Here is a 25,075-nt window from a genome sequence, read left to right as displayed (position 1 = left end):
TTAATTATTCCTTTTTTAAAATTTTATTTTTATTTATTTTTTCTTATAATTTTTTAAAAGGATTTATTTATTTATTTATACAAGCACTGGGTATAGTCAGAAGCGCAGGAGGGTGAGAGGATTCACCAGAGCCAAAGTGGGGAGCAGAACAGGCAGACCGACAAAGTACACTGCTGAGGGGAGCAGTGGGCGGCAGGAGAGGTCTGCAGGCCATGTGGGACCCTCACCTTGCGCCGGGGATCGAACAGGCGCTGCAGAGGCTGCAGGCAGCTTCATAACCCAGCGTGCAACCTCTGCGCCACCGGAGAGGCCCTCTCCTATTAATTATTCTTTTAGACCTCTTCCCCCCAGGATTGCTGACTTTCTGTCTTATGACAATTAAATATAGATCCTCAATGTATTTCCTACAATTCTAGCCAGAATGTGCAACATTTTATCTTTTCGTGCTACTTCTAACATCCTTTTCCAAGAAAAAAGGGAAGGGTAACAGGAGAAAAGAGAATCAATTCAAGCTTCCAAATGTTCCTGGTAATGGCAAAATGAAAGCTAATAAATGAAAAACGAAGTTTTAAAACAAAAATCACATGTAGAGAAAGAAAGGAAAAATTCAGAGAATGGAAAATTCCTACTTAGCAAATGGTTGCCATGACAAATTACTTTTTAAGCTCCTGAATTATGAAATAGAAATGAAGCATGAGCATCTGTTGGGGATTTATAGCTGAACTTGTACCTACCACTAAGAAGGAGTAAATTACTTGAAGTTGGATGTTAACTTCAACACAAGATTCAAATTCTAAAAAAGAGGTCTCTTATCATAGACAGCAATCAAAAACATAGTGAACCTACATTATGAGCAATCTGAATATCCTTAATAGTTAAACTTTTAAATCAGAACATTTCACCACTCTTTCTGCCCATATAGACACACATACACATATTATAAAAATATTCATATTGGTTTCAAAATACTGTCAAATGTATTTGTTTTTATAGAAGTGTGTCAATATCTCACATCATCATAAAAAACAATCAAAGTGACTAACCAACAAATTAACATAAATAAGTATTTTCTATCAAGAGGATATCCTAGCAAAGGCACATTCACACTTCAGTCACTGCTCATGCTCCTAAAATTTTACCAATAGCATGATGACTAAACAATTAATTCAAATATCTTTACTTCCACTAGTCTTGTCACATTCGATAAACTTCTGACAATTAATAAATAACAAAGATTTAAATGTTCCATAGCCATTAATGTGAAACAAATTATCTAATTACACAGTGGTTTTCAAAAAGAAAAGCTCAAGCATTTGCTCACATCCATTCTTAAACTTATTAAGAATGGATAACATTCTAAGGTAAAGACAGCAAACTGAACATATGCATCTACTTTGTACTCTCCCCACTCACCAAATTCTCGAAGTTCCAAAACAAATGTTAGCAACGTTAGCATAGCAAAACATAAACAAACAAATGGAATATTAAATTGATAGTGGGGAAAGCCTAGAAGCAGCCCTATCTGCACAACAGAAAAACCAAAAGTCTCAGGAACAGGAGGCACCAGGAATTACAAATGAACAGAAGGTCCACATATGGAGGCCTAAAATATGAAAGATTATTTGACAGTCTTTTCTGTAGTTACTTACATCCCTTTTCCAGTCTGCTTACACAAATAATTGCCCCTCCAAAACCCAAGATGGCAATAAAACAGAATAGCTGAACTGGGATACCCAACCAGTTAGAACAGAGATACCACCCAAAAAACAGGATGATGAAGTCATGTCCACCTCCCAGAAAGTTGGCAGCCTAGGTCTCTATCCTCCAGACAAGAGCTCAGAAAAATCTTCACTGGTGATAGGATTATTCAATAAAATTGATAAGTCAGTTCTTAGAGTGAAATTTATGCTGAGACAGCTACCTTACACTTGGAGTTCTCAATCAGGTTGTTACTGCACAACTTGTAAGTATGATCAGACAGTCAAGAATCAACAGTTATCAGATCAAAGTACCTAATATTAAAGACCAAGACAAAAACAATGAAAAGAAAAGTAAACAACTTTGTGGAAACAGAGAAAATATTACTGGAAAATCTTCAATGTGACTATTAATATTTGCTGTGAGGTAAGAAAATAAGAAAATGATATTATAAAATGGAATATTCTGAGACTAAAAAGGCATCATAGAAATTAATAATATTAAAATTTAGAAACTCAGTAAAACATATTGCTGCGAAAATGTCCCTCAACACTGAGCTAAAGAAAAACATTAAAATAGGAAAGAACAAGAAAATTAGAAGAACAATTCAAAGGGTTTAACATCTAAATAATAAAAGATTCAAAGAGAAAACAAAGAGGGGAAATCATAACAAAAGTGAAGGCAATTTATTGGATAAGAAGGACATTTGCACATTAAAAGATGCTCAATATTATTAGTCATGGGGAAAATACAAAACAAAATGACAATAAAAAAAACACTGAATACCCACTGTAATAAAAATGACAGACAATAGTGTAAGAAATGGTGTGGTAAACTGGAGCTTCCACACCCCAGATTGTTAGTCAGACAACTAAATGGTGCAGCTACTTTGGAAAATAGTTTGACAGTCCTCAAAATGTAGAGTTATCAGATGACTCAGCAATTACAAAAGAATGGGAAAACAGGTACTCGAACAAATGTTTATACACAAATGTTCCAAGCATAACTATTCAAAATTCCAAAAGGTGAAAACAATCCAAAGGTACATCAATTGAAGAATGGATAAATAAAATGTGGTATATCCATACCATGAAATATTATTCAGATATAAAAAGAATGATACACAGTACCATATGGGTAAATTGCAAAAATATGCAAAGTGAAAGGTCACAAATTAATATGACTCTAATTATATGAAATATCCAATCTAATCTATACAGACACTAAGTAGATTAACAATTGTTAGGGGTTGGAGGGTAGAAAGTTTGGAGTGACTGGTGATAGGTATGATGCTTCTATAAAAGTTTTGTAAAATTAGAGGTGGTAATGGTTTCACAACTCTGTGAATATACTAAAAACCACTGAGATACACACTTTAAATTAAAAAAAAAAAAAGAAGACATGAGTTTTCAGATTGAAAGGGTAGACCCAATGAAAGTAAGTCCACATCTTGATCTATTTTTTACTTCATCAGAAACTTCAGAACATTAGAAATAAAGAGAAGTGTTTTAATAGGAACACTGGAAACCAGGCAACAATGAAAAAATCCCATTGCAGTGATTTCCAACCAAGAACTTAATTTCTAGTCAAAACGTCAGTAAAGCATGAGTGCATGGGAAAGATATTTTCAGAAATGCAATGTGTAAAAAAAAAATCTTCCACATCATTTCTCATAAAACTGTTAGAAATTGTGTTTACCGCCACATCTCCAAACAAAACATAAGGTGGAGGGGAAAAAACCTCCAGCTGAGGAAAGAGATGCAGGCATCAATAGAAATCAATAAAGGGAGATATGCACCAGGTAGGGAGAGCCTGGGGGATATGAAATTCATGAGAGTAGAAAGCCAAGAAATTATTAACTTCATGTAAACTAAAATTTGAACTGAGGAGGAAATAATCAAAATAATCTATATGCTTCGACTACAAAGAAAATTTATGTTGACATAAGAATACAAATTTGAATTTCTGATCTAATCATAACTATCATGCACCTATATCAAGAAAATCGCAGGAGGCTGAGAGGATGACAGAAAATAGGTTCATTCTTTTGCAAGTGAAAAATGGGGGAAAAACCCTTCAATTCCCATTTTTCATTGTAGGATTCACTGGATGACACCAAAAAGTGAATAGTCATAAAATGTCAATAAAAGAAAGTTTTGATAAAGGAAAATCCAAATAATCAGCTGAAAGAACTGAAATTGGAGGGAAAACTGCTGTTTTTCATAACGAATCATAAAACTAATTGACTCTTTATATGTATGTAATGTACATCTTGCATTAAAAAGCAATCATATCAACAAAAATGAATAAGACTGAATTGTGTTAAATAGACTTTTACCAATGCACAAACTGTATTTGAACTAAAACTTTATGATGCTCACTAAATAGTGTTGAAATGTAAGAAATAATAATAATAAAAACAACTGTGATAATTAAATAATTAAAGAAGATGTCATTATAGGTCATTATAATGATACATATTAATCAAATTACTGATTCTGAAAACTGGTGAGAATTTAGAGAATCATTTTGTAGAATAATATAAAAACGTACACTTTCTTAAAGACAAATTTATTTTTTTTAAATAATAAATTTTATTTTTATATTCCCCATACAATTGCAATCCCCCCATTCTGACCCCAATCCCTCCCCTCCCGCCCTCCACCCCTCAAAAAGTGTCTCTGGTTCATAGTTTTTTGTTGATTTTGATTTTCACTTTCTTATAGTTATTCATTTTCCTGGTCCCTTATTTAAGTTTTCTAGATTCCTGCTATGAGTGAGACCATCCGGTATTTTTCTTTTTCTTTCTGGCTTATTTCGCTGAGCATGATCCCTTCCAGCGCCATTCATGTTGCTGCAAATTGCATGTGTTTATCTTTTTTGAATGCTGAGTAATATTCCATGGTATATATGTACCACATCTTCTTGATCCAGTCATCTATTTTTGGGCATTTGGGGTGTTTCCAAAGCTTAGCTATTGTAAATAGTGCTGCTATAAATATAGGGGTGTAGGTGTTCTTTGGAATTGATGTTTCTGTGTCCTTTGGGTAAATACCTAGGAGTGGAATTGCTGGATCATATGGAAGCTCTATGTTTAGTAGGTCCAGAAATCTCCACACAGCTCTCCATAGTGGTTGGACCAGTTTGCACTCCCACCAACAGTGCAGAAGAGTTCCTTTTTCTCCACACCCTCGCCAACATTTGTTGTTGCTAGTTTTTTTAATATGTGCCATTCTCACTGGTGTAAGATGGTATCTCATGGTAGTTTTGATTTGCATTTCCCTGATGACAAGTGATGTTGAACATTTTTTCATATGCCTGTTGGCCATTTGCATTTCCTTTTCAGAGAAGTTTCTTTTTAGCTCTTCTGCCCATTTTTTGACGGGATTATTTTCTTTGTTGTTGCTGAGTCTCATCAGCTCTTTGCAGATTTTTGTGATCAGTCCTTTATCATTAGTGTTGGGTGCAAAAATGTTCTCCCAGTAGGTGGGGTTTCTCTTTGTTTTTGTTATTGCCTCTATTGCTGTGCAGAAGCTCTTTAGTTTGATGCAGTCCCAGCTGTTTATCTTTGCCTTCATTATCACTGCTTTGGGTGATGTGTCTGTAAAGATGTCTTTGATGTGCAAATCACGTAGTGTTTCGCCTATATTTCCTTCTATGTATTTTATGGTTTCAGGTCTTATGTCTAGTTCTTTAATGCATTTTGAGTTGATTTTTGTGTATGGTGTGAGGTAGTGGTCAAGCTTCATTCTTTTGCATGTAGCGACCCAGTTTTCCCAGCACCATTTATTGAACAAACTTTCTTTGCTCCAATGCATAGTCTTTGCTCCTTTGAAAGACAAATTTATTAATGATTTTTTTCCTATTGTTTAATGGCCTATTCAAAAATAATTTTAACGTAGTTGGAATTATTGATTAACTTCATCCTGTTCTTGGATACATTAGTCCTTGGGTACTTCAGTCAGATGACAACCTTAGTATCTTAGCTGGAGTTTTTCTCTAATTTCTCCAAGCCGGTCATTACTGTCAGTCTTGTTAAATTTAATACTTCCCTCTCGTACCTCCTCCATTAGCTCCTGAAATATGCAGTTTCAAGATTCTTGAAGACAGGTATGATGCAAACAAAAACAATAACAAAGTCTGAAATGAAGTATTTAACAGGTTCATGAAAAAACACAGTTGAAAATGACTAAAAGATAAAAGACACCATGATTCCCTATTAGATGAGGAAAAAAACATCAGGGAAAAGGACAAAAGAGAACTTAATTGACATTGTCCTACCAATTAGAGAAAATGAAAGTTCATGACAAAGCACTGATTAAAAGCTGGCTTTTTTCTTTTTCATTTTTTATTCTCCTTATGGCTTGGAATTCTCCTATTTTATCCCTTTCTCACATTCAGTCATCCAGAATGACTACATCTGCTCACATTTTGTACTTGGTTCTGAAAGACAACACACCTCTTCAGCACAGAGGAACATAGCATTAAACTGTGTGACTAGTTCTCCATAAATGAGCATAAAAAAAAAAAAAGCCTTAGGACTTCTTTCATAAAGCAAAGTCCATAAGTCAAATCCAATTTACCCACTGTTTTCAAAATATAAGTATGTTCTAGTCCCATGAAACATGAATATCTGTGACAACTTATAAATTTCATGGCCTATGGATATTATGAAGTCTAAGAACACAGCAATCCACAAGATTTCAACCTCCTTAAAAGCGATTATTTACTTGTATCTGCAGAACTCAAGGATGGCCCCTGACAAAGAGAGGACAGTCCATATATATTAGTGGGGAAAAAAAGTGAATGAACAAACGAATGACAACAAGAAGCTGTGTTTTGGCTTTGAAAAATTATACCAATGGGATGAGTTTACATAGTAGTTGGAAAACTTGGAAAGTACCCTGCTTTGTAAACGTGATGATATCCGGATTCACATTCAACATGGGAGATGATATGATATGGCCACTGGAAAGGGCATGCATACATCATTTGACATCTTAGCTGGAAATTCCTTATCTGCAAAATGTAAAGACATTATACCTACTTCATGATTTCAGTTGGGAGTATATGAAATAACAGCTAAATTGCGTATTTCAATGTAATGTATAGAATACAACGAAGAATCCTCCCTATAATATTTCAGATGTGGATCCATTTACCCTCCACTTATATACTTTAAGTGATAATGTGCTTATTATACTTCAAGGCACTGAGTTTTATAGTTAATACAAAACATTCTTCCCAGAATTAAGCAAAAAAAAAGTTTTCCCAAAACTCTTAAACTTGACTTTATTATCCTACCTGGAATGTGTATGTTACCTTTTCTCTAATCTCCACTACCTCTTTAATTCTCCAGAGTAAGTATTCCTGGCAACTTTCCTGGTTCCACATTGTACATTATTTACAGAACTCTTGTCATGTTACTGCCCTTCCTCTGTGCACACTCCTCTTTGCTTCATATCTTGTCCAAACACTGCACTTGTAGATGAGGCACAAATGTAAAATATAGTTGAGCTATCAATTCTCTTCCTCTCTGCTTACATTAGCTTTTGTTGAAAGTCATACCTTAGTGTGGACTCCAGTTGAGCCAAAGAATTTACTAGTCTCTTCCACATGAACTGTTTTTAAATTAACTTTCTTCCCTCCTGTCTTCTGAATTAGGTTGCACTGAATTTTATTTTTTAAACAAATAGCCTGTTTTACTTATCCCCCACAGCAATTCACCTTATAGGTTCAACTCATCATTTTATCCCAAGTGTTAATTGTGGCTTCCAGCTATGACATACCCACAAAATAGGTCAAGTACATCATCATGTCTTTATAAGATTCATTAATAAAAATATCTAATAGGACCAGGTCATAGACAATGCCCTCTAGCACACCCCCATAGACTTTTTTCCACTCTCACTATGATGTCAATTCATTAATCAATAGACATTGGAGAAACTGTTCAACAAGCATTAAACTGAAATGCAATGATCTTCTAACAAGTGGACTTCAATCTGATCTGTTTGTAAGGATCTCAAAAATGCTCATCACAAGCTCTGCTGAAATCAAGAAAACATTGCTTCATAATAAAAAGGAATAAAGATTATTAGATTTTAATATCGAAAATCTATTTCTGAATTTCATTAATGTTCTATATTAAGGTTATATGTCTATAGAGTCAAGTTGTTTCAGTACCACCTTTTCAAAACCAGCATCCCTTTGCCCACCTGCATTCTTGATGATTTCTCAAAGATCATAAACAATGACTCTGTGACTACACCATCTGAAATTCTTTTTACACTCTAGATGTTACTTATCTGACATTGGATAGTGAACTCATTGCATTATATGTTAATGAAGTTCTTGGAGAGGTAATATGGTAGGGATGGAGATTAGGAAGAGAAGGGAAATGGAGAAATGTATTGTGTATTTGAATATATTTCCTATGCTGGGAAAACCTCCTGCTTTACGAATTTTGTTGGGAGGTAGAACTCATTGGCCATTGTAGAGGACAAAAGGCCAGCCACTCATTTTCTCAGGATACTGTGCAGTCAAAACATGGGCATGTGACCTAGTCACTCAACCAAACAGCTAATTCTAATGGCATTAGAAACTAATGACCAAAGAAAAAAGAGAAAATACAGACATCATTCTGACATCATCAGCATGGGTAATAACCTGCAATCACCCAGAGCAGTCAGGCCAGAGAAGTAACTGACAAGCTCACCCTAGTGGCAGTGTGGTGCTCTGTGGACAGTTCCAGGGCATGATTTTGGCTCAAGTTCTGGCTATTCAACCACACACTATTCCTGCCCATTGTTAAAGCCCTCCTAATCAGGCATGGCAGAAAAACAATATTGTCTTAAAAAAAACTTTTCTAATTAATTCATTCAAAGAGAATTTATGATGCTTACAATAGAGAACTCTGGCACATTTATTCAGAGCAGACAGACATTTTATTTCCTTTGAAACAACTAACCTGCTTGACACAACGAAGTGAGGCCTGCCCTATTTGCAATCAACTCAGATATGTCCTATATCTTTGCTTCACAGGGTATTTGTTTTGATAGAAAAATAAACACAAGATGGAAACTACAGACAGAATACAGAAAACATATATGAAGAACAAAATTCAAATATGAGTAAAGTAGTTGTCTTTTCTTGGCTAGTTGCCTTAAGCAGAGTCTCTTGCTCTTCCTGCTATATATATCACTCATTCATTCATTAAAAAAAACTATTTCCTGAGCACCCTACTAAGTGTCAGACACTTCTAGATACTAAAGAGGCAGTTCCTGCACCTGTGAAATGCACATTTTATCTAGCTCGGATTTTTAGATGAAATAATTTTATGTGACATCATGAGTACTCTCCCTTCTTACTGATGTTTCCTTTTTAGTATTTTTTACTGTTTGTTCCCCATCATTTCACTCTCACTTTTCAACAGTGGCTTGAGCGAAGTTTTCAGGAACTTGACAATGGCAAGGGAAACAAAAGCAAAAATATACAAATTGGACTATATCAAAGTAAAAACTGTCTGCACAGTGGAAGAAACTACCATTAAAATGAAAAGATACCCTACCGAATGGGAGAGAATGAATGTACATCATACATCTGACAACGGACTGATATACAAGATATATAAAGAACTCATTCAAGAAATGAAATAAGCCAGTCAAAAATGGGCAGAAGAGCTAACGAGACTCTTATCCAAATCAGCTAGCATGGCTAGCAGGCCCATGAGAAAATGCTCATCATCACTAAATCATCAGAGAAATGCAAATCAAAACTGAAATCAGATACCACCTCATACCCATACGAATGGCCCATAACAAAAAGACCAGAAACAAGAAAAAGGAATCCTCACACACTTAAGAATGTAGACTGTCCCAGTTCCTATATAAAACAACATGGAAATATCTCAAAATACTAAAAATAGATCTGCCATATGATCCAGCAACTTCACTCCTAGGCTTCTATCCAAAGAAATCAAAAACACTAATTTGAAGGGATATAAGGATCCTATGTTCATTGCAGCACTGTTTACAATAGTCATGTTTTAGAAACAACCTAAGTGCACAGCGACAGCTGAGTGGATTAATAAGATGTGGTATACATAAACACAGAATTTTGCTACTTGGGATAACAGGGATGGAAGTGGAAAGGATTATGTCAAGAGAAATAAGTCAGAAGGAGAAAGACAAATCCCAGATGATTTCACTCATCCATGGAAATACAAGGAAACAAAACAAAGGAACAGACAAAAGTAACCAAAACATATCCTAGAAATATGACTGTAGAACTGAGGCTACCAAAGGAGGAGGGGACAAAGGTAGGGAGGGAATCCAGTGCACTAAAGTGGAGGATTATTGGCTTTTTGGTGATGGATGTGCTGTGGTAACATACATCTGAGGTGGTGTGAACCTATACCCCTAAATCATACAGAGTGCTGCAAATCAACCTTACCTAAATAAAAAATAGTACAATTGGAAAAAATATATAAAGTATGCAATGCATATATATATATATATATATATATATATATATATATTTTTTTTTTTTTTTTTTTTTTTTTTTTGGTGGGACCCTCGCCGGCAGCCAGGGAGTGAACCGGCACTGCAGAGGCTGCGGGCACCCTCGCAGCCCAGCGCTCAACCGCTGCACCACCAGGGAAGGCCCCACATGCATATATTTTATCTCACAAGGAAGCTGAAAAATGTTCAATCACTGCAGTAATGTTTAATCTGGAAACCAGAATATTGATGGAGAGCTAAGGTTTTTGAAAACAGATGTGTTATAAGATGATGCAAATTAAAGCATTTTCCATTGATTTAGAAATCAAAATGCATGAAGCAGAAAAAAAAAACAGATAATTAGGTAAATTGTGTGGCAGTGTGAAAAGACAAACCATAAATTTCAGCTTCAGCCCCATATCCCAACACCTCACCTTCCCCAGACTAGCACATAAAACTATGCAGATGGTACACTGGCAGGGTGCAGGATACAATGGAGTGGCAGGGCCTCTCAGCACAGAAGACTTAGGCCAAAGTTTTTATCTTTACCCACTTAACTTAATAGAGTAATTTTAGCAAATCTGCTTTAAATTCTGCAAGCACTATTATCCTTCATCAATAAAAAACTGTATAATAATAATTTACCTAAAAGGGCTTAAAGATAGAATCTAACAAAATAACATATGACAGTGCTTTATAAAAGTCCCCTGACAATAACTTGTGTAATTTTAGGTGATACATAGATCACTCTATATGATTTTTGGTGACAGCCTTTTTTTTTTTTTTTAATGTGGCATACAAGGCTTTTGAAATGTTCACATTAGTTTGGAATATTTCATTAGTTTACAGCATAGCAAAAGAAATCAAATGATTGCTCCAATAAATATCATGATTAGTTATAAGTTCGCTACATTTCTTCTTTTACATAATTATTAACTGTGCAATGAAAAGTGATGCTACATATTACTTTACTCTCATATACTCTAAAATAGAACTGAATAGCTATGTACTTACCTAGTAGTAATAGATATTTACATAATCATGTTTACTACTGATATTTTTTCCACTTAGGAAATCTATTTTAAATTTATCTGTATGGTGTTAAAAGGGATAATGTGACACTTGTTTGGCAAAAAATAAAAATTAAATTGCTTAATTTTAGATTTAAGTAGGAAAAAATGTTAGCACTTTCACAACTAAATATATTCTGGAGTCAATGAGTCTATAAACTATTATCTATGTTTCTCTTTTAAGTTTTAATATTAAAAGGAAAAAAGATAGCTCTAAGAATAATTTTGACCATTGTGAAGCCAGATCCTATTTCTTTTATATATTTGTTTATTTATTAATGAAGTTCCATTGTTTTATACCTTGTTAATTTTTTGACGGTGTAAGATTTCTCCCTAAGATATGGTCACCATAGCTCTCCCACCAGCACAGTGCTCACAGTCCTACACCATAGTCCACATACCTACTCAGACAAATTGAGCAACTCTTTGGTGAAAGCTGCTCTCTCCATTTGACAATGGAAGAAAGACATTATCCAGAAAGGCACATAGCACGGGGGTCACACGTTATGTGGCTGAGGCGCCAGCAACCTGGGCCGCACTTTTCCCAGTGTGTACTCAGACTTGCAGCTGTGGATCATTCTATCACTATATCCACATGCTTTGAAAATGTATGAGAATCTATATTTCAGACCACTTTGGATCATTAAGAGATAGTCTCAGCTAGCAATAGCCTATTATCCACAAAATCATATTAAATAATGACCTCCAGAGTCATTTCCTTGAGTAATGTTTCTTATCACTAACTTTTCATCACTTATCTCATTATTTTAGCCCTTGGAAGGCTTTTATGTAACCCAAAATGTCATTTGTGGGAACAATATAAAACAGGTAGGCTTAGAGATCTCATTTAAGCAAAATACAGAGATATATTTATACTGTGTGCACATTATCATAAATAAAAATCTTTTGCTTTGTGGCACTAAATTACATAGGCACCTCAAAAACCCCATGAACACTTAATTATTTCTAAAATCCAGAGGAAATCTCCAATAGTGCCTAATAAGTCTTATAATAGTTGTCTTCCCTTTATACTGGGTTTTAATGGGCCTGAGATATGTTTGTATAGGTATGGGTATATTGATTTTTCTTACACTGTTTAATTACTCAGTTCCCTCTCTCCAAAAGAAGATACTATAAATTACATGGAACTATAAAGTCAACATTTTAGAAAATAACTTTCATGTTAACAATTTTGAAATGTAGCAATCTCATCAAGTTTAAGTAATATATTAATTGTTTGATACTGATTTTAGAACTTGCTAAATTAAAGGTTCTGTGTGTGCACACATGCGTGTGTGTTTGTGTGTGTATGTGTAAAAGAGAGAGTTTAAGTAGATCTCAGTAAACTACATGGGACAAAGTTTGCTTCATGGAAACGTAAGACATTTCATAATTGAAATAAAATTTCAAATAGCTAGATTTTGATCAGTCTACAAATACATACTCTACTTATGTAAACTATAAAGGAGTCTACTGGCATTTAGGATTTAACTGCACTTTAGAAATTTAAGTGCAAAACGGGAGGGTTATGAAAAGAGAGAACCAACTTTCTTTTCCCTCTTCTGACTAAAGGCTCAACCTAAGTAAACTTATAATAAAAATAAACAGGCTATATAATAATGCAATGAAGATTCAAAGTAAGATAGGTCTGAGTCTCTTCTGTAAACTACAAGAAATTAATCTCTTTAATCCTTAGGTTCCTCCTTTGTGCTAAGATTCACAAAGATTTGGTTTTGAGAAAATTAAAAATGATCATGTCTGCAAAGTCCCCAGCACAGTGCCTTGCATAAAACTCAATAAATTTTAGTTGCTAGTCTTTAGGATTAAGGTCAAAGTGTCTCAAACAGGTTTTCACCTCCCTTTTCTCTTCCCTCTCCCATCACCTCATGCTTTCCACTTTCCTCATCTACTTCCCTCACCTAGATCAGCTTTAATTCCCCAGGGAATTTCGTGCTTTGAAATTACCATCCCCTTTCCGCTGCTATGAGACATGCAAGAGCAGAATTGATATCTGCTAGATACTGTGAAGAAAGCAGTCTATTAAATTGACCCATAAAATGCAGGAACATTAATTTTTCCTTGAGATACCAGCATGTTTACAGAGAAAAAGCAGTGAGAAGGGGGCCTCCCCTGGTGGCGCAGGCGGTTGAGCGCCGCACTGTGAAGCTGTCCGCAGCCTCTGCAGCGCTGGCTCGATCCCAGCTAGTCGGTGAAGGTCCTACATGGTGCGCAGACCTCTCCTGCCTTGCCCACTGCTCCCCTCAGCAGTGTATTTCGTCAGTCTGCCTGTTCTGTTCCCTGCTCTGTCTCTGGTGAATCCTCTCATCCTCCCGCGCATCTGGCCTGTACCCCAATTCTTGTATAAAATAAATCTTAAAAAAAAAAGGCAGTGAAAAGGGAGTTTAAGAAAATAAAAGCTTAAGGAAACACTCAGGAAAGTTATTTTTGTACTGGGTAACGGCTACATGGACAGAACAATGCTGACAGGAGTCTGCACCTTCTCTACGCTACCTGGGGAAACTTGTAGGAATCTTACACAGCCTGAGGCTCCCCAATCTCTACCCTCCTCTGATTGCATCTTAAACATCTGACTTAAAATAAAAGCCAACAAACTTCAGTTGTAGCAACAAAAAGTCTTCATGCAGGAGAACAAAAAGGCTAGGAGATGAAAAGAATAGAACAAGACAAAGAGAGGTGGAAGGTGAAAATAAAAGGTGAAAATAAAAACAATGGGAAAGTAAGGAACTGAAGTTGGAGTGGAGACCTGAAGAGGCAAGATGGGGCATTTACAAGCCAATAAGGACACCAACTTGCCTCATCCTCTACAAGAGAACAGGGTCATGGGTCTTAACTCTCCCAGAGAAGTCGGGAAAGACATGTCACCTCTGCAAATGTCCACACATGATACTGCAAACCACACATGATAATGTGGTTAATTTTCGAGAACCTGGGATGTCTCTGCAAGAATTGGGGGCAGGGAAAATTTCACTCACTCAAAGAAAAACGACTGTTTAAAAGTCTGATTTATCAATCAACAGACATTAAGGCCAGTGAATCTTCTCTTTTCTGTGGCAACTTCCACAGAACATAAAATTATTAGTGATATCTGATCCAACGTGGAGAGCTTTAACTTCACAAATACATTTAATTTTTCTTTAAGATCGGAAGGACGTATTTTCAGTTTTTTTTAAAGGAACTGTCTCAACGTTACTGATTATAGGAGTCAAACAATTTTTCTTCATTTTCTTCATTCTTCTTTTAATTTAGTTATTCAGTAGCAAAGGGTGGGGGGCATGCAAGTACATTTTTTAAACAGCTTTTGTTTTCTTCTTTTTACATTTGAAAAGGACAGGTTTATTGAGAAAAAGAGAAGCACCTGCATAGTCACAGGCACCCAGGAGGGCTGCTTGAAATATCTTTTGTATAAAGATATTACAAAAGTTAGTCAAGTTTACGAAGGAAAATCTAGAAATGAAATATTGCAACTAGACATAGTGGAACATATGAAACAAAAATTCCAATTCTAAGTCAGCTGAATACATTGACTCCAAAATCGATTAAACAAAAGAAATTACATTTGCATTGATGCGTGAATCTGTATCCATTCTTGGTAGCATGTAATATATGCAATTGCTCAGCTCTAGCTGTCCTTGTAGCCACATTACCATATTATTCAAATGTATCTATCATTTATATGTAAATAGACAAGATGAATGGCTTCTTCACAAGACAACAAATTTCAAATGACAAACAGACACAGGCAGACATTAGCAAGACAAAAATGTTGCAAATATTCATTCTATTATATATATTTTAAGGAAAAGTGGAAACTGTTTCAAATTTTAAAAAAAAAGTAGAGTGGTAATTACAAAATGAGATCTTAATACATTCACAATACCAACAGCTATTCTTCTCAATAGAAGTCTCCACCAATGTCATTTGGATCTTATAAATTACATGTTCTCAGATCCATCTGTGAAAATTGGGGTGTTAATTATCATGGTTACATTTCATGATTCTTCAGTTAAATGCTGAAGTGATGCTACACAAATACCATATGTTTTTCTAAGGGAAACGGAGAAAGATTAATTATGAGTTCAAGTCCAAGTCTTCTAGCAGTAATACTCTCAACACAATAAGATCATTACATTGGATGCTATGCAAATTGGAAGTTTTAATTAATAGCTGAAATACCAACTGAGGGGGAAAACCATGAAGTCTAAATTGTAAGTATCAGCCTTTTCTCCACAGAAAACATCTTAATAAGGATCTGCTTGATAAATCAAGCTACAGTCAAAGAAAAAAAACACTTTTGTATTCTGTGACCTTCCTTTGACACAGAGATCTCCAATATGCTTTTTAATCCTATTTGATAAACAAAAAAATTACAGTGTATTCTAGTAACAAATAAAATATAAAGAAATAATATATCTGCTAAAAATTCAACTTAACATTCTTCTGGATTTTTCTATTAAGATACTTATCATTTAAAATTATGTCTCATGCATACCATAAAACACACATTTGAGTATAGCAAACTAAAAATTAAAATGTATATACTATGAGAATTTCATTCATATTTATAAAATCTGAATTCTTATTTTACTTACCACATATTCAAATACAAGGGTCAGTGTCTCCTTGGTGTGGATGATGTCATGAAGCAGCACTATGTTAGCATGTTTTAGTCCTTTTAATAAAGAAGCTGTAAAATAAAGAAGACAAGAAGACTGTTTATTATGGATAATAATTAATATGTTTCATTATCATTTTGGTACGTTGGCAGATGAAACAAATCTATTTTCCCATTTTCTAAGACAACAGAAGTTCAGAATCAAGAGCAAAGGAGTAAGATTTTCATTTAGATGAAGCTCTCTTCCCCAATTATTTTACCTGCTATTTGTTAATAATATCTAGTTAGAATTTTGAAGTATGTTGAACTTTGCTTTATCACCTCACGTTTATCTTGGTATATGTAATTATCAATGAAATATATATTCTGCTTATGTTGGGTGGAGAGTTCCATAAATGTCAATTGATTCTGTGGTTAATGTCACTTAGTTTTACTATACATTTGCTGATTTTCTAAATAGTTGTTTTATCGTTGACAGTGTTGACAGTGTTACTGACATCCCCAACTATATATAATCAGGGAGTTGTGAATTTCTCATCTGAATTCTGCCAGCATTTACTTTGTGTGTCTTGATGCTCTGTTGTTTACTGCATACATATTTAGTATTGCTGTGAGTTCTCTGTGAATTGACCCTTTATCAATATATATATATATGTCTCTTTATCCCTGGCAATTTTTTTCTCTAAACTCTATTTACCTGATATTAATAAACTCACTCCAGCTTGCTTTTGGCACGTGTTTGCATGGTTTATCTTTTAACATCTTTTTTTCTTTTAGCCTACCATATATATATATATATATATATATATATATATGTGTGTGTGTGTGTGTGTGTGTGTGTGTGTGTGTGTATCTATATATAATTACACTTGAAAAGAATTTTTTTTAATATAGCAGCATATAATTGGGTTGTTCTTTTTAAATCCATTCTGCCAATCTCTGATTTGTATTTAGACCATTTATGTTTAATAGAAATACTATACAATGGGATACTGTCATTTGAGTCTTTTTTCCCTTGGGGATCTTGTAATTTAGTCTTCATTTCAGGTTTGATTTTTATCTTTTCTATTACCCAAGAGTTTAATTACCTCTTATTTCACTTCATTTTGGTTTTTGTCCAATTCTATTGTTAGCTTTTATATTTCCAACTCAAGGTGGTTTTAGTCTATGTTTCATATACCCAAGAGCCTGAATGAGAACATTTAATTTAGATTACAATATTGTGCACAGTTTTCCTTAAATTTATGATTGATTTTTTGAGAAAGTTTTCATTTGTTGAAATGTTTTCACCCTTATTGTCCTATTTTTTACAGCACTTTTGTATAGATTTAGTCTTCTTTGTTGTAGTCCTATTTAATCAGAGGACTGGGTTTTTAGTTTGAGAGGCCTCTCTTCCATCATATCTTCCCTTTCCTATGCAGTTTTTATGAATGATGCAGGTGGGAGAATGAGGAGGGCTTGAGGAATCATGTAGTAGGAGCCTTAATTTCTCCATTTTCTTTCCTTTTCAGTTTCATTGCTATGTCTTCAAAGGGTACTATCCTTTCTGTATATATCTGAAACTCTAACAGAAGCAGTGCCCTACAAAGGCTGCCGGTTTTGATGCCATTATCTTACAGTTTCTTTTCCTGTGGTCAATGCTAAAAACTAACACGGCATTCTAGCCATCTCTTTCTGACATGATTTTGTCTGCATTTCATCTAAGTCCTCCATGTCCCTCTATTCTTTTTCAGTCTCTTAAACCTCTTTAAGAGTTCCTATGCTTGCAACCACAGGCTTGTTGCTGTCTCCTGTTGTTCTTAAGACATGAGTCATCTGTGCTTTTATTTGCTTTTTCTGTTGGATTTATTACTTTTGGAGGATTGAGTGGGAAGAGTCAAGATTAGACCATCGATATTCATTGTTACACAAACCCTTTGTCTTAGATCAAGACCTGATACACAGGAGCAACCCCATAAATCTCCCTAATGTCATTCATTAGGTTTCTTAGTAGGAAATATCTACATGGGGGTCAGTCTGCTCCTTAAATTAAAAAAAAATCATTCACATAAAAATTGATCTTCCATTTACTATGAGATATAAACATAATGTAAAGTTTACTGGGGACCTTGACCCCATCTGGCAATCCAAAAAAAAAAAAAATAGCATTTCAGTAACTTATCTTCCTTTTTGAACATCACTTTCTGGTCCATGTGATCACATTTTTGGTTTCTGCTTTTGTGTATGCAACCAGGACTGGATACTGATTTTTTTTTTTCCTAGCATCTAGTTATACTATTCCAAACTAACACTTCCAGTTATTTTCTCCCAATCTTTTTGGCTTGGATCAATAGAAACTAAACTGCCTTCTTCTGAAACCAGAGATGGAGAATTTATTGACCTCAGTAAAATCACCAAGATAGCTATGGATGTGACTAACCATGACAGTTGCTGTTTTCCTAAATATGTGATGACATTGAATTGCAAACAAGGAAACCACTGTCTTCCCTCACTAGATCTGAAAATGCTGTGACACTGACATCTAGAAATCTTCTTAGCTGACTGCCCTCACAACACCTAACCTGACTAGAATTTACTTCAATTCTAAACTTTTGTTCTTCCTGTTTCTTTTTTTACTTGCCAGAAATTGGAAACACTTAAGAACAAGCACAATGGGTAAAATCACTGCAAATGACTGTAAGATTTAAATAAACCATTCCAATTAAATGTAGGAAGGCAACAAGGAGTTAAGATTCAGGTCATAATAATTAGAAAGGTAAATATGATCTGACAAACCTCTTTAGGTGAAGTATTGGTAAAAGACGCCAAAGGTACTCTGATGTTGGATAGAAGATACAACTTAGATCAAGAATGTAACAAAAACTAATTCTGACCAAAAAGGGGGGCTGTAAACACATGTAAGATCTTCTCAGGCCATTGCCCCTACTCTGCAAGTCTGAATAGACCCATTAGCCTTAAATAAAAGCAGCTTTGTTAAATAGTTTGCTTTCAGATATTAGTCTGAAAAAGAGTATTTGCCCATGCATTAGTCTTCTGAGGCAGATTCATCCTTGGAGATCAATATTTCAAATTGCAACAGGGTACTGGAAAATGAAGGCTAGACTATGAAACTGCACACCTGGCACATGAATGTGTATAAGTGAATTCAATTAAGGATCTTGTGATTATCATTGTAGGAAAGGGACAAAGCTTTGAAAAGCAAGTTTTAGAAATATGCAGCATCATTTGTAATCTTGCCCAATTCTACTTTTTGAGTTATCCCCTGAGTTTGTCAAATTCAGTGACAATCTACCCTTCTCAGCAAAAACTCCAAAAATGTCCTGCAAGCACTAAGGATCCTTTGCCTTGAGTTTTTTGTTTTGTTTTTTTAATCCTACTTTTTCCTCTATTACCACCTTTATTCTTTTACCACTTGGTCATAAATTGTTTCTCATTTCTCAAAGTAGTATCATCATACCCATTATTTTCCCACTGCATTTTCCCTACACTTTCAGTAAAATCAAAATTGTGCCATCATTCACCTTGGGAAGAAATATTCTTTCCTGACATTGTCTAATATAAAAAAAATCATGTCATATTTTATGTATTTTTGACCACTTCTATATGAAGACTCCACATTCCCTCAATGCCTCCACATTTCATTCTAATAAGTGTCAATTATTACAGATTTTAAATTCTAAATACGCTTACATACACCTTTAAGACACACTATCAGTTAAGTAAGTACTAATATCTGTATTCAAAAGCAAGCCCCCTTTCCTAATTAATATATTGAACTCATATTTGGAAAAGATAGAACCACTAATTTCAAGGCTGTCGGTGATTAAATTACATTGAAAGACAGATAACAAGTCTATGATATCTACCAACATCATAGACTAACTTAGAGGCTGTCAACACAGAAGCCACTGGTCCCAGCAAGGTCCAAGATATTGTTATTCCTGCTTTTCTCAAGACAAGTCCCTCTCTTGGGCTGCCAAATCAGTCCAATGATGACATCTATAAGTCCTAGAGACAGTGCTCCCCTCTTTTCAAAACAAACACTGCCAAAATAATACTCCATGTAATCCTAATAATATTATAAATCGGCACATTTTATTTTCTCATACTTTACATACAAAACAAATTCCGCAGCACTAGTAATTCTAGCATGCTTGGTTTTCCCACAAATTGTAAGTAAACATATGGCAATGTTTTAAATTCATTTCACCGGTGAGGTTTGCAAAGGTACAATTGTATGTGACTATAAATGAACTGTAATTAGGACTGAGGGTGAAAAATTTAACAATGCTTTTGTGGCAGTAATGTCAAAGCAATATAAAAACAGAAAAATACTCTTGCTCATAAAGATAACTGTGCTTGTGACAAAAATCCCTGTAGGATAGAAAGACAAAGAGAGTCACTGTTCCCTTAGTTTGGTAGCAGGATTCAGATACTGACTCACTGGCCATATTCAGACTGAGTTCCCACTTTGAGAAAAAAACATATTTCTTGGGTTGGAAGACACAAATTTTAGTTACTCTCCAATCTCTTCAAGATTAAAGCAAATTTTGAGTAAATAAAGAAATTCAAAGTAGGTTCTCACTGCAGCTGGTAGTGGGTATTTTAAAAGGCAATGTTGAGAGAGAGAAAGAGAGAGAGGATCCTTCTTTAATGTGTCAAATAATTTTCTAGGTCATTATTATCCTACTAGAAAAGGAGAGATCATAAATAAAAACAACCCATCTTCACTCATTCTTCCATTAGTCTCTGGAAAGAAATAGTGCATTCACATTTTCTTTTCATCATTCCAGGTGCTCTTTTTCAGTGGGGTAGACTGCTACCTGACTTTTCTAGAAAGCAAAAATTACTACCCATTAAGCTCCAGGAGCCAACCACAAGTCACGCTACAACCACAATAGAAATGAATATTTAATTTAAATCAACAGCAAGAACGACCAAAGGCTGCTGGAATTGACTTAATAACACAAACAGTAAAACTACCTATTTCAGCTGAGAAGCCTATCTCACTTACTTGCCAGTAGACACTGAATATTTTCATATCTAAAATATTGTGGCTAGGAAAATCTCAAAGGTGAACAACAACAAAAATACATGCAGAGAAAAGGCAAGATTGCTTGCTTGTCTGTGATGAGTACGTACAGAGAAAGGAACTTATATGTGCCCTGAGACATGATCTACATCACCAGGTTAACTTGTGATGTTCCTATAAGGTATGCTGTGTACTTGGGCTACATATCAGGAATGCAGTTATAAATATGATGTACTCAATTCTGCTCTTTCCCCTCAATGATTCTACACACACGCACACACGCACACACACGAAAAAGTAAAAGAATCAGGTCAAAAAAAATGAAATTACATCTCTGACTCCATCTTTGCTTTTGATATTTTATATACACATACATACAAAGAGTTAACTTATGGAGGAAAGAAGTCATAGCTAACCCAAAGCACAAGGTTAAAACAAATGTGGTGTCATAAAATTAAAGTCACATTTAGGATTTAGAGACATGTTTTTCAGCTCACCAGATGTCATTCAAATCTGGCAAAGACAATACAACAGGTAGGAATACTTTATAAATATCACATAAATTGTTTGCTATCCATCAAAAAGTCTACTGTTTTTCTTGCTCCTTAGCTGAGTTTTTCTACTTTGAGAGAGACAAAAATACAATTTCACCGCATGTTCTTCCTATTCTGCACCCCCATTAATATTCCCACCATCACAGACCTGAAAAGTAGTATTGGAAATCACAGCGTCAACTCTCCCCTCTTGCCTTCAATATGTACTTATCCACTGCTTAACTATTGTCAAAGACAGTCAACTGGGGGTTATTTCAACAATTCAGCCTTATGTGACCACAGCGAGTGCTTACTAAATCACTTAAAAGAATAAATTCCTGGGCCTCCCCTGGTGGCGCTGCGGTTGAGCGCAGGGCTATGAAGCTGCCTGCAGCCTCTGCAGCACTGGTTCAATCCCCGGCCGCAGGGGAGGGTCCCACTTGGCGCGACAGACCTCTGCTCTCCTCAGCAGTGTATTTCCTCATTCTGTCTGTTCTGTTCCCCCCTCTGGCTCTGCTGAATTCTCTCACCCTCCAGCACTTCTGACTGTACCCAGTGCTTGTATAAATAAATAAATAAATAAATAAATAAATAAATAAATAAATAAATAAATAAATAAATCTTTATTGAAAAATAAATAAATAAATTCCTCTGGAACTATAGCTCATCCACATGAAACTGCCAATATCTGACATTTTTGACCTACTAACACAGCAATTTCATGTGATTCACCTAGGAGGGTTTACCTGCCTCAAAACAAGTCTAACTTTTTAAGAAATGTATTGATGCTCTTACTATTGTTAACATTCAAACCACTCTATCTGCCACCAAATGACAAAGAATGGACTCTGCCAATAGAGCTGAAGGAAGAGATACAGAATAAGTTTAATGTTCTATATGTACTTTTCTATGTCATTTGAATTGTTTATTATAAAGATGTATTTCTTTTAAAATAAAAAAGATATGGAAAAGATTTCATTCTTATAAGTAAGGTGCCTAAAAAGAACTAAATAACACTTCCTAAAAGGCATACAGATGTTTAACTACACAATTAATATGCAACTACAGTACATGTACATCATGAATCAATAAAACTGCAGTGTGATTCTTCATTATTAATCCATCCTCACTAGGGTATTGGTGCAAATCCTTACATTTCAAGGACTCTTTTCCTATCCTGATATGCTCTAGACCCTGCATCAGCCTGTGATTTATTCTCATTACATGCTAATCAAAAAATGTTGAAAGTATTCCATCTAAATAATTACTACATTAAGGTTAAGCTACTCATTGCAAATATTTCTTAGCTTTATTGTCTCTGATCACTCCCGGTTAAATCTATAAATGACTCACCAGCTGCCATTCCATGTTCTGGCTAATACTGTTCCTATCGCCACTGGAAAGATGCATACATGTGCAGGTAGTATGTGAAGACTAGATATGCACTTCTCAAATGCAAAAATCTTGCTAGCTATGTCTTTCCAAAAACAGGAGGGAGGTGTGTGAAAATGGTGCCATTAGGTAGAAAAGCGACATCTTAGTAATTACTAGAAGACCTAATAACTTACGAGTTGGTTTTTTGTTTTGTTTCTGGTCTAGCTATAAATCTAGGTTTAGAGATGTCAGGTGGTTTGCTTTATTTAAACTATTTTATTTTACACTTTCTTGTATGTGGGTTACATGTTCAGTTTGTAAAAATACTAAGAAGAATACAATAAAAAAAGATGTGACTTGGCAACAAGTCCCTTACGTATCCTGGTTAATAAGTAAAAATATTTACACATAATAGCTATCGCTGCTAAACTAGATTTAAGATGCGTCTCAGAGTCTGGGCCTTCAATCAGCTGTATCAGAGTCAACTGGTGCAGCAGACATCAATGCAAATTCATTAGGTCCTATTCCAAACCTACCAAATTGAAGCACTAAGGATGGGACTCAAGAATTAGCCAACAAATAGTGACTTAACATCTATTATGTGCTAATCATTAAGCTAAGGAACAGAGATACTAAGTCTGGTCCACATGAAGTTTCTGTCCTATATTTCAACTAAGCTTTCTATTAGATGTTTATGCATCCTTGAAAAGCACTGTGTTATGGGTTTGATATGAAGGAGTGGGTAGCACTGGGTAGTATGTTTATGGTGTGTGTGTTTATGGTCTTGGTTTCATTTCTACTCACTGCTCCAGAAGCAAATCAATAGCAACAGTAAGTCAATCGATCAGTTAATTTACATTCTCTCTCATTCTCACTCTCACACAAACACAGACATACATACACAGAAGCCACCAAGATAGATTCCGCTGAAAGATATAATATCTTTGGTTAGAAGGCAAAGAGAATTCTTTATTCTGAATTTTGCTGGTACTTTGATGTGTGCAGTATTTTCCCATTCAGCTTAAAAAACCAAAAAAAAATGACAGCTCATAAAGTTTTTCTACATGAATAAAAGGTAAGGTCAAGATTATATGGCTACTTAAAACCCACAACTTTTAAAATCTGTGAAAGCATGAGGCTTTACGTGAAATGCTTATGATAAGCCCTGCATCAGAAGCAGCATGTGGGTAAACAGACACCATGGGGATACCGTGAACACACAATCAGCACAGAAGGAAGAGAAGGGAAATACTTAAACAAATGAATGTGAATGTTGGTTGGGGTTAGTTCTTACTTTTCAATATCCCCTGAACATAATTTCAAACATGCCCCTACGCAATGGACTGAGTAGCCAAGTCAAAACTATAAAAATCACAAATGACAGCAGAACTGAGTGCCAAGTACACATCCCCATGCCCCATGTTTCTCACAGCATCCGTTAACCTTGGGGTGATCACACTGCCTTCACTCCTACCTCCTTGTCACAAAGCTCACTAAACTCTCCCTGAAATCCTCTGTGCTGCCTCTAATCAGCAGTGGCTCTGCTGGGAACTCAAGTTCATCTAGCTCCGAGTGAGCTCTGCCACTTAGAAGCAGGTCACTGATACACGAGTCCCAATCTGTTCCTCGCAGTGTCCAGTGGGGCTCAACTTTTAATGACACCTCTATTGGCCTACTCTTCTACCACTCAGATGTTCAGGAGTTTTGCAGGATATTTAATTTAAGAAAAGCAATTAAGAATTCAGTCAGGGATTGCCTTTTCTAACCAGGTAATGGCAAGGACTAGCAACTCCTGCCTCTGGAGTTTCTCTTCACATTCTTCCAGCTACTGCAGCAGTTGAAGGAAACTTTTCTATATTTGGAAATGCACAAAAACAAGATAGGAAAACAAATATACCTATATAAGCTAGGATGACTTATCTGAAGTGTTCAGTATTCAGAAACCTGTGATAATAAAAACGTTTCTGCAAAGTAACATGGGAAAATATTATTTAATGAGTTTGGGGAAAGGCTCATCCTAGACTTTTATGAAAATACAGACCCGAATTTTCCTTGACCCTAAACAAGTCACTTTAGTAGCAAAAAAAAAAAAGAAAGAAAGAACTTTTCAAATTTTTATTAGATTCTCTTCTTCCAAGTCATTTCTGACTTGTCAGTAACTGGAACACCTTAGAAGAAGCCAAATTTCACACAATGTAGTATACAATTTCTGAAGTTAAACATTTATCTAGGAT

At 35.2% G+C, this 25,075-nt stretch overlaps 1 protein-coding gene across 1 annotated transcript in view; it reads right to left on the bottom strand.

Annotated features, from left to right (window-relative positions):
- Positions 1-25,075, bottom strand: part of CDK14 (cyclin dependent kinase 14) — a 520,730-nt gene that overhangs the window by 248,936 nt on the left and 246,719 nt on the right. The window contains exon 6 of the mRNA XM_054692320.1: positions 15,880-15,974. Coding sequence (XP_054548295.1) covers positions 15,880-15,974 — 95 coding nt within the window. The remainder of the gene's footprint in view (positions 1-15,879; positions 15,975-25,075) is intronic.

This window comes from Talpa occidentalis, unplaced genomic scaffold, assembly GCF_014898055.3.
Source record: "Talpa occidentalis isolate TD23 unplaced genomic scaffold, MPIMG_talOcc4v2.1, whole genome shotgun sequence".
In the NCBI taxonomy this organism is placed as follows: domain Eukaryota; kingdom Metazoa; phylum Chordata; class Mammalia; order Eulipotyphla; family Talpidae; genus Talpa; species Talpa occidentalis.
Note: the sequence above shows the minus strand (reverse complement) of the source record. Positions and strands in the feature narration are given on the sequence as shown.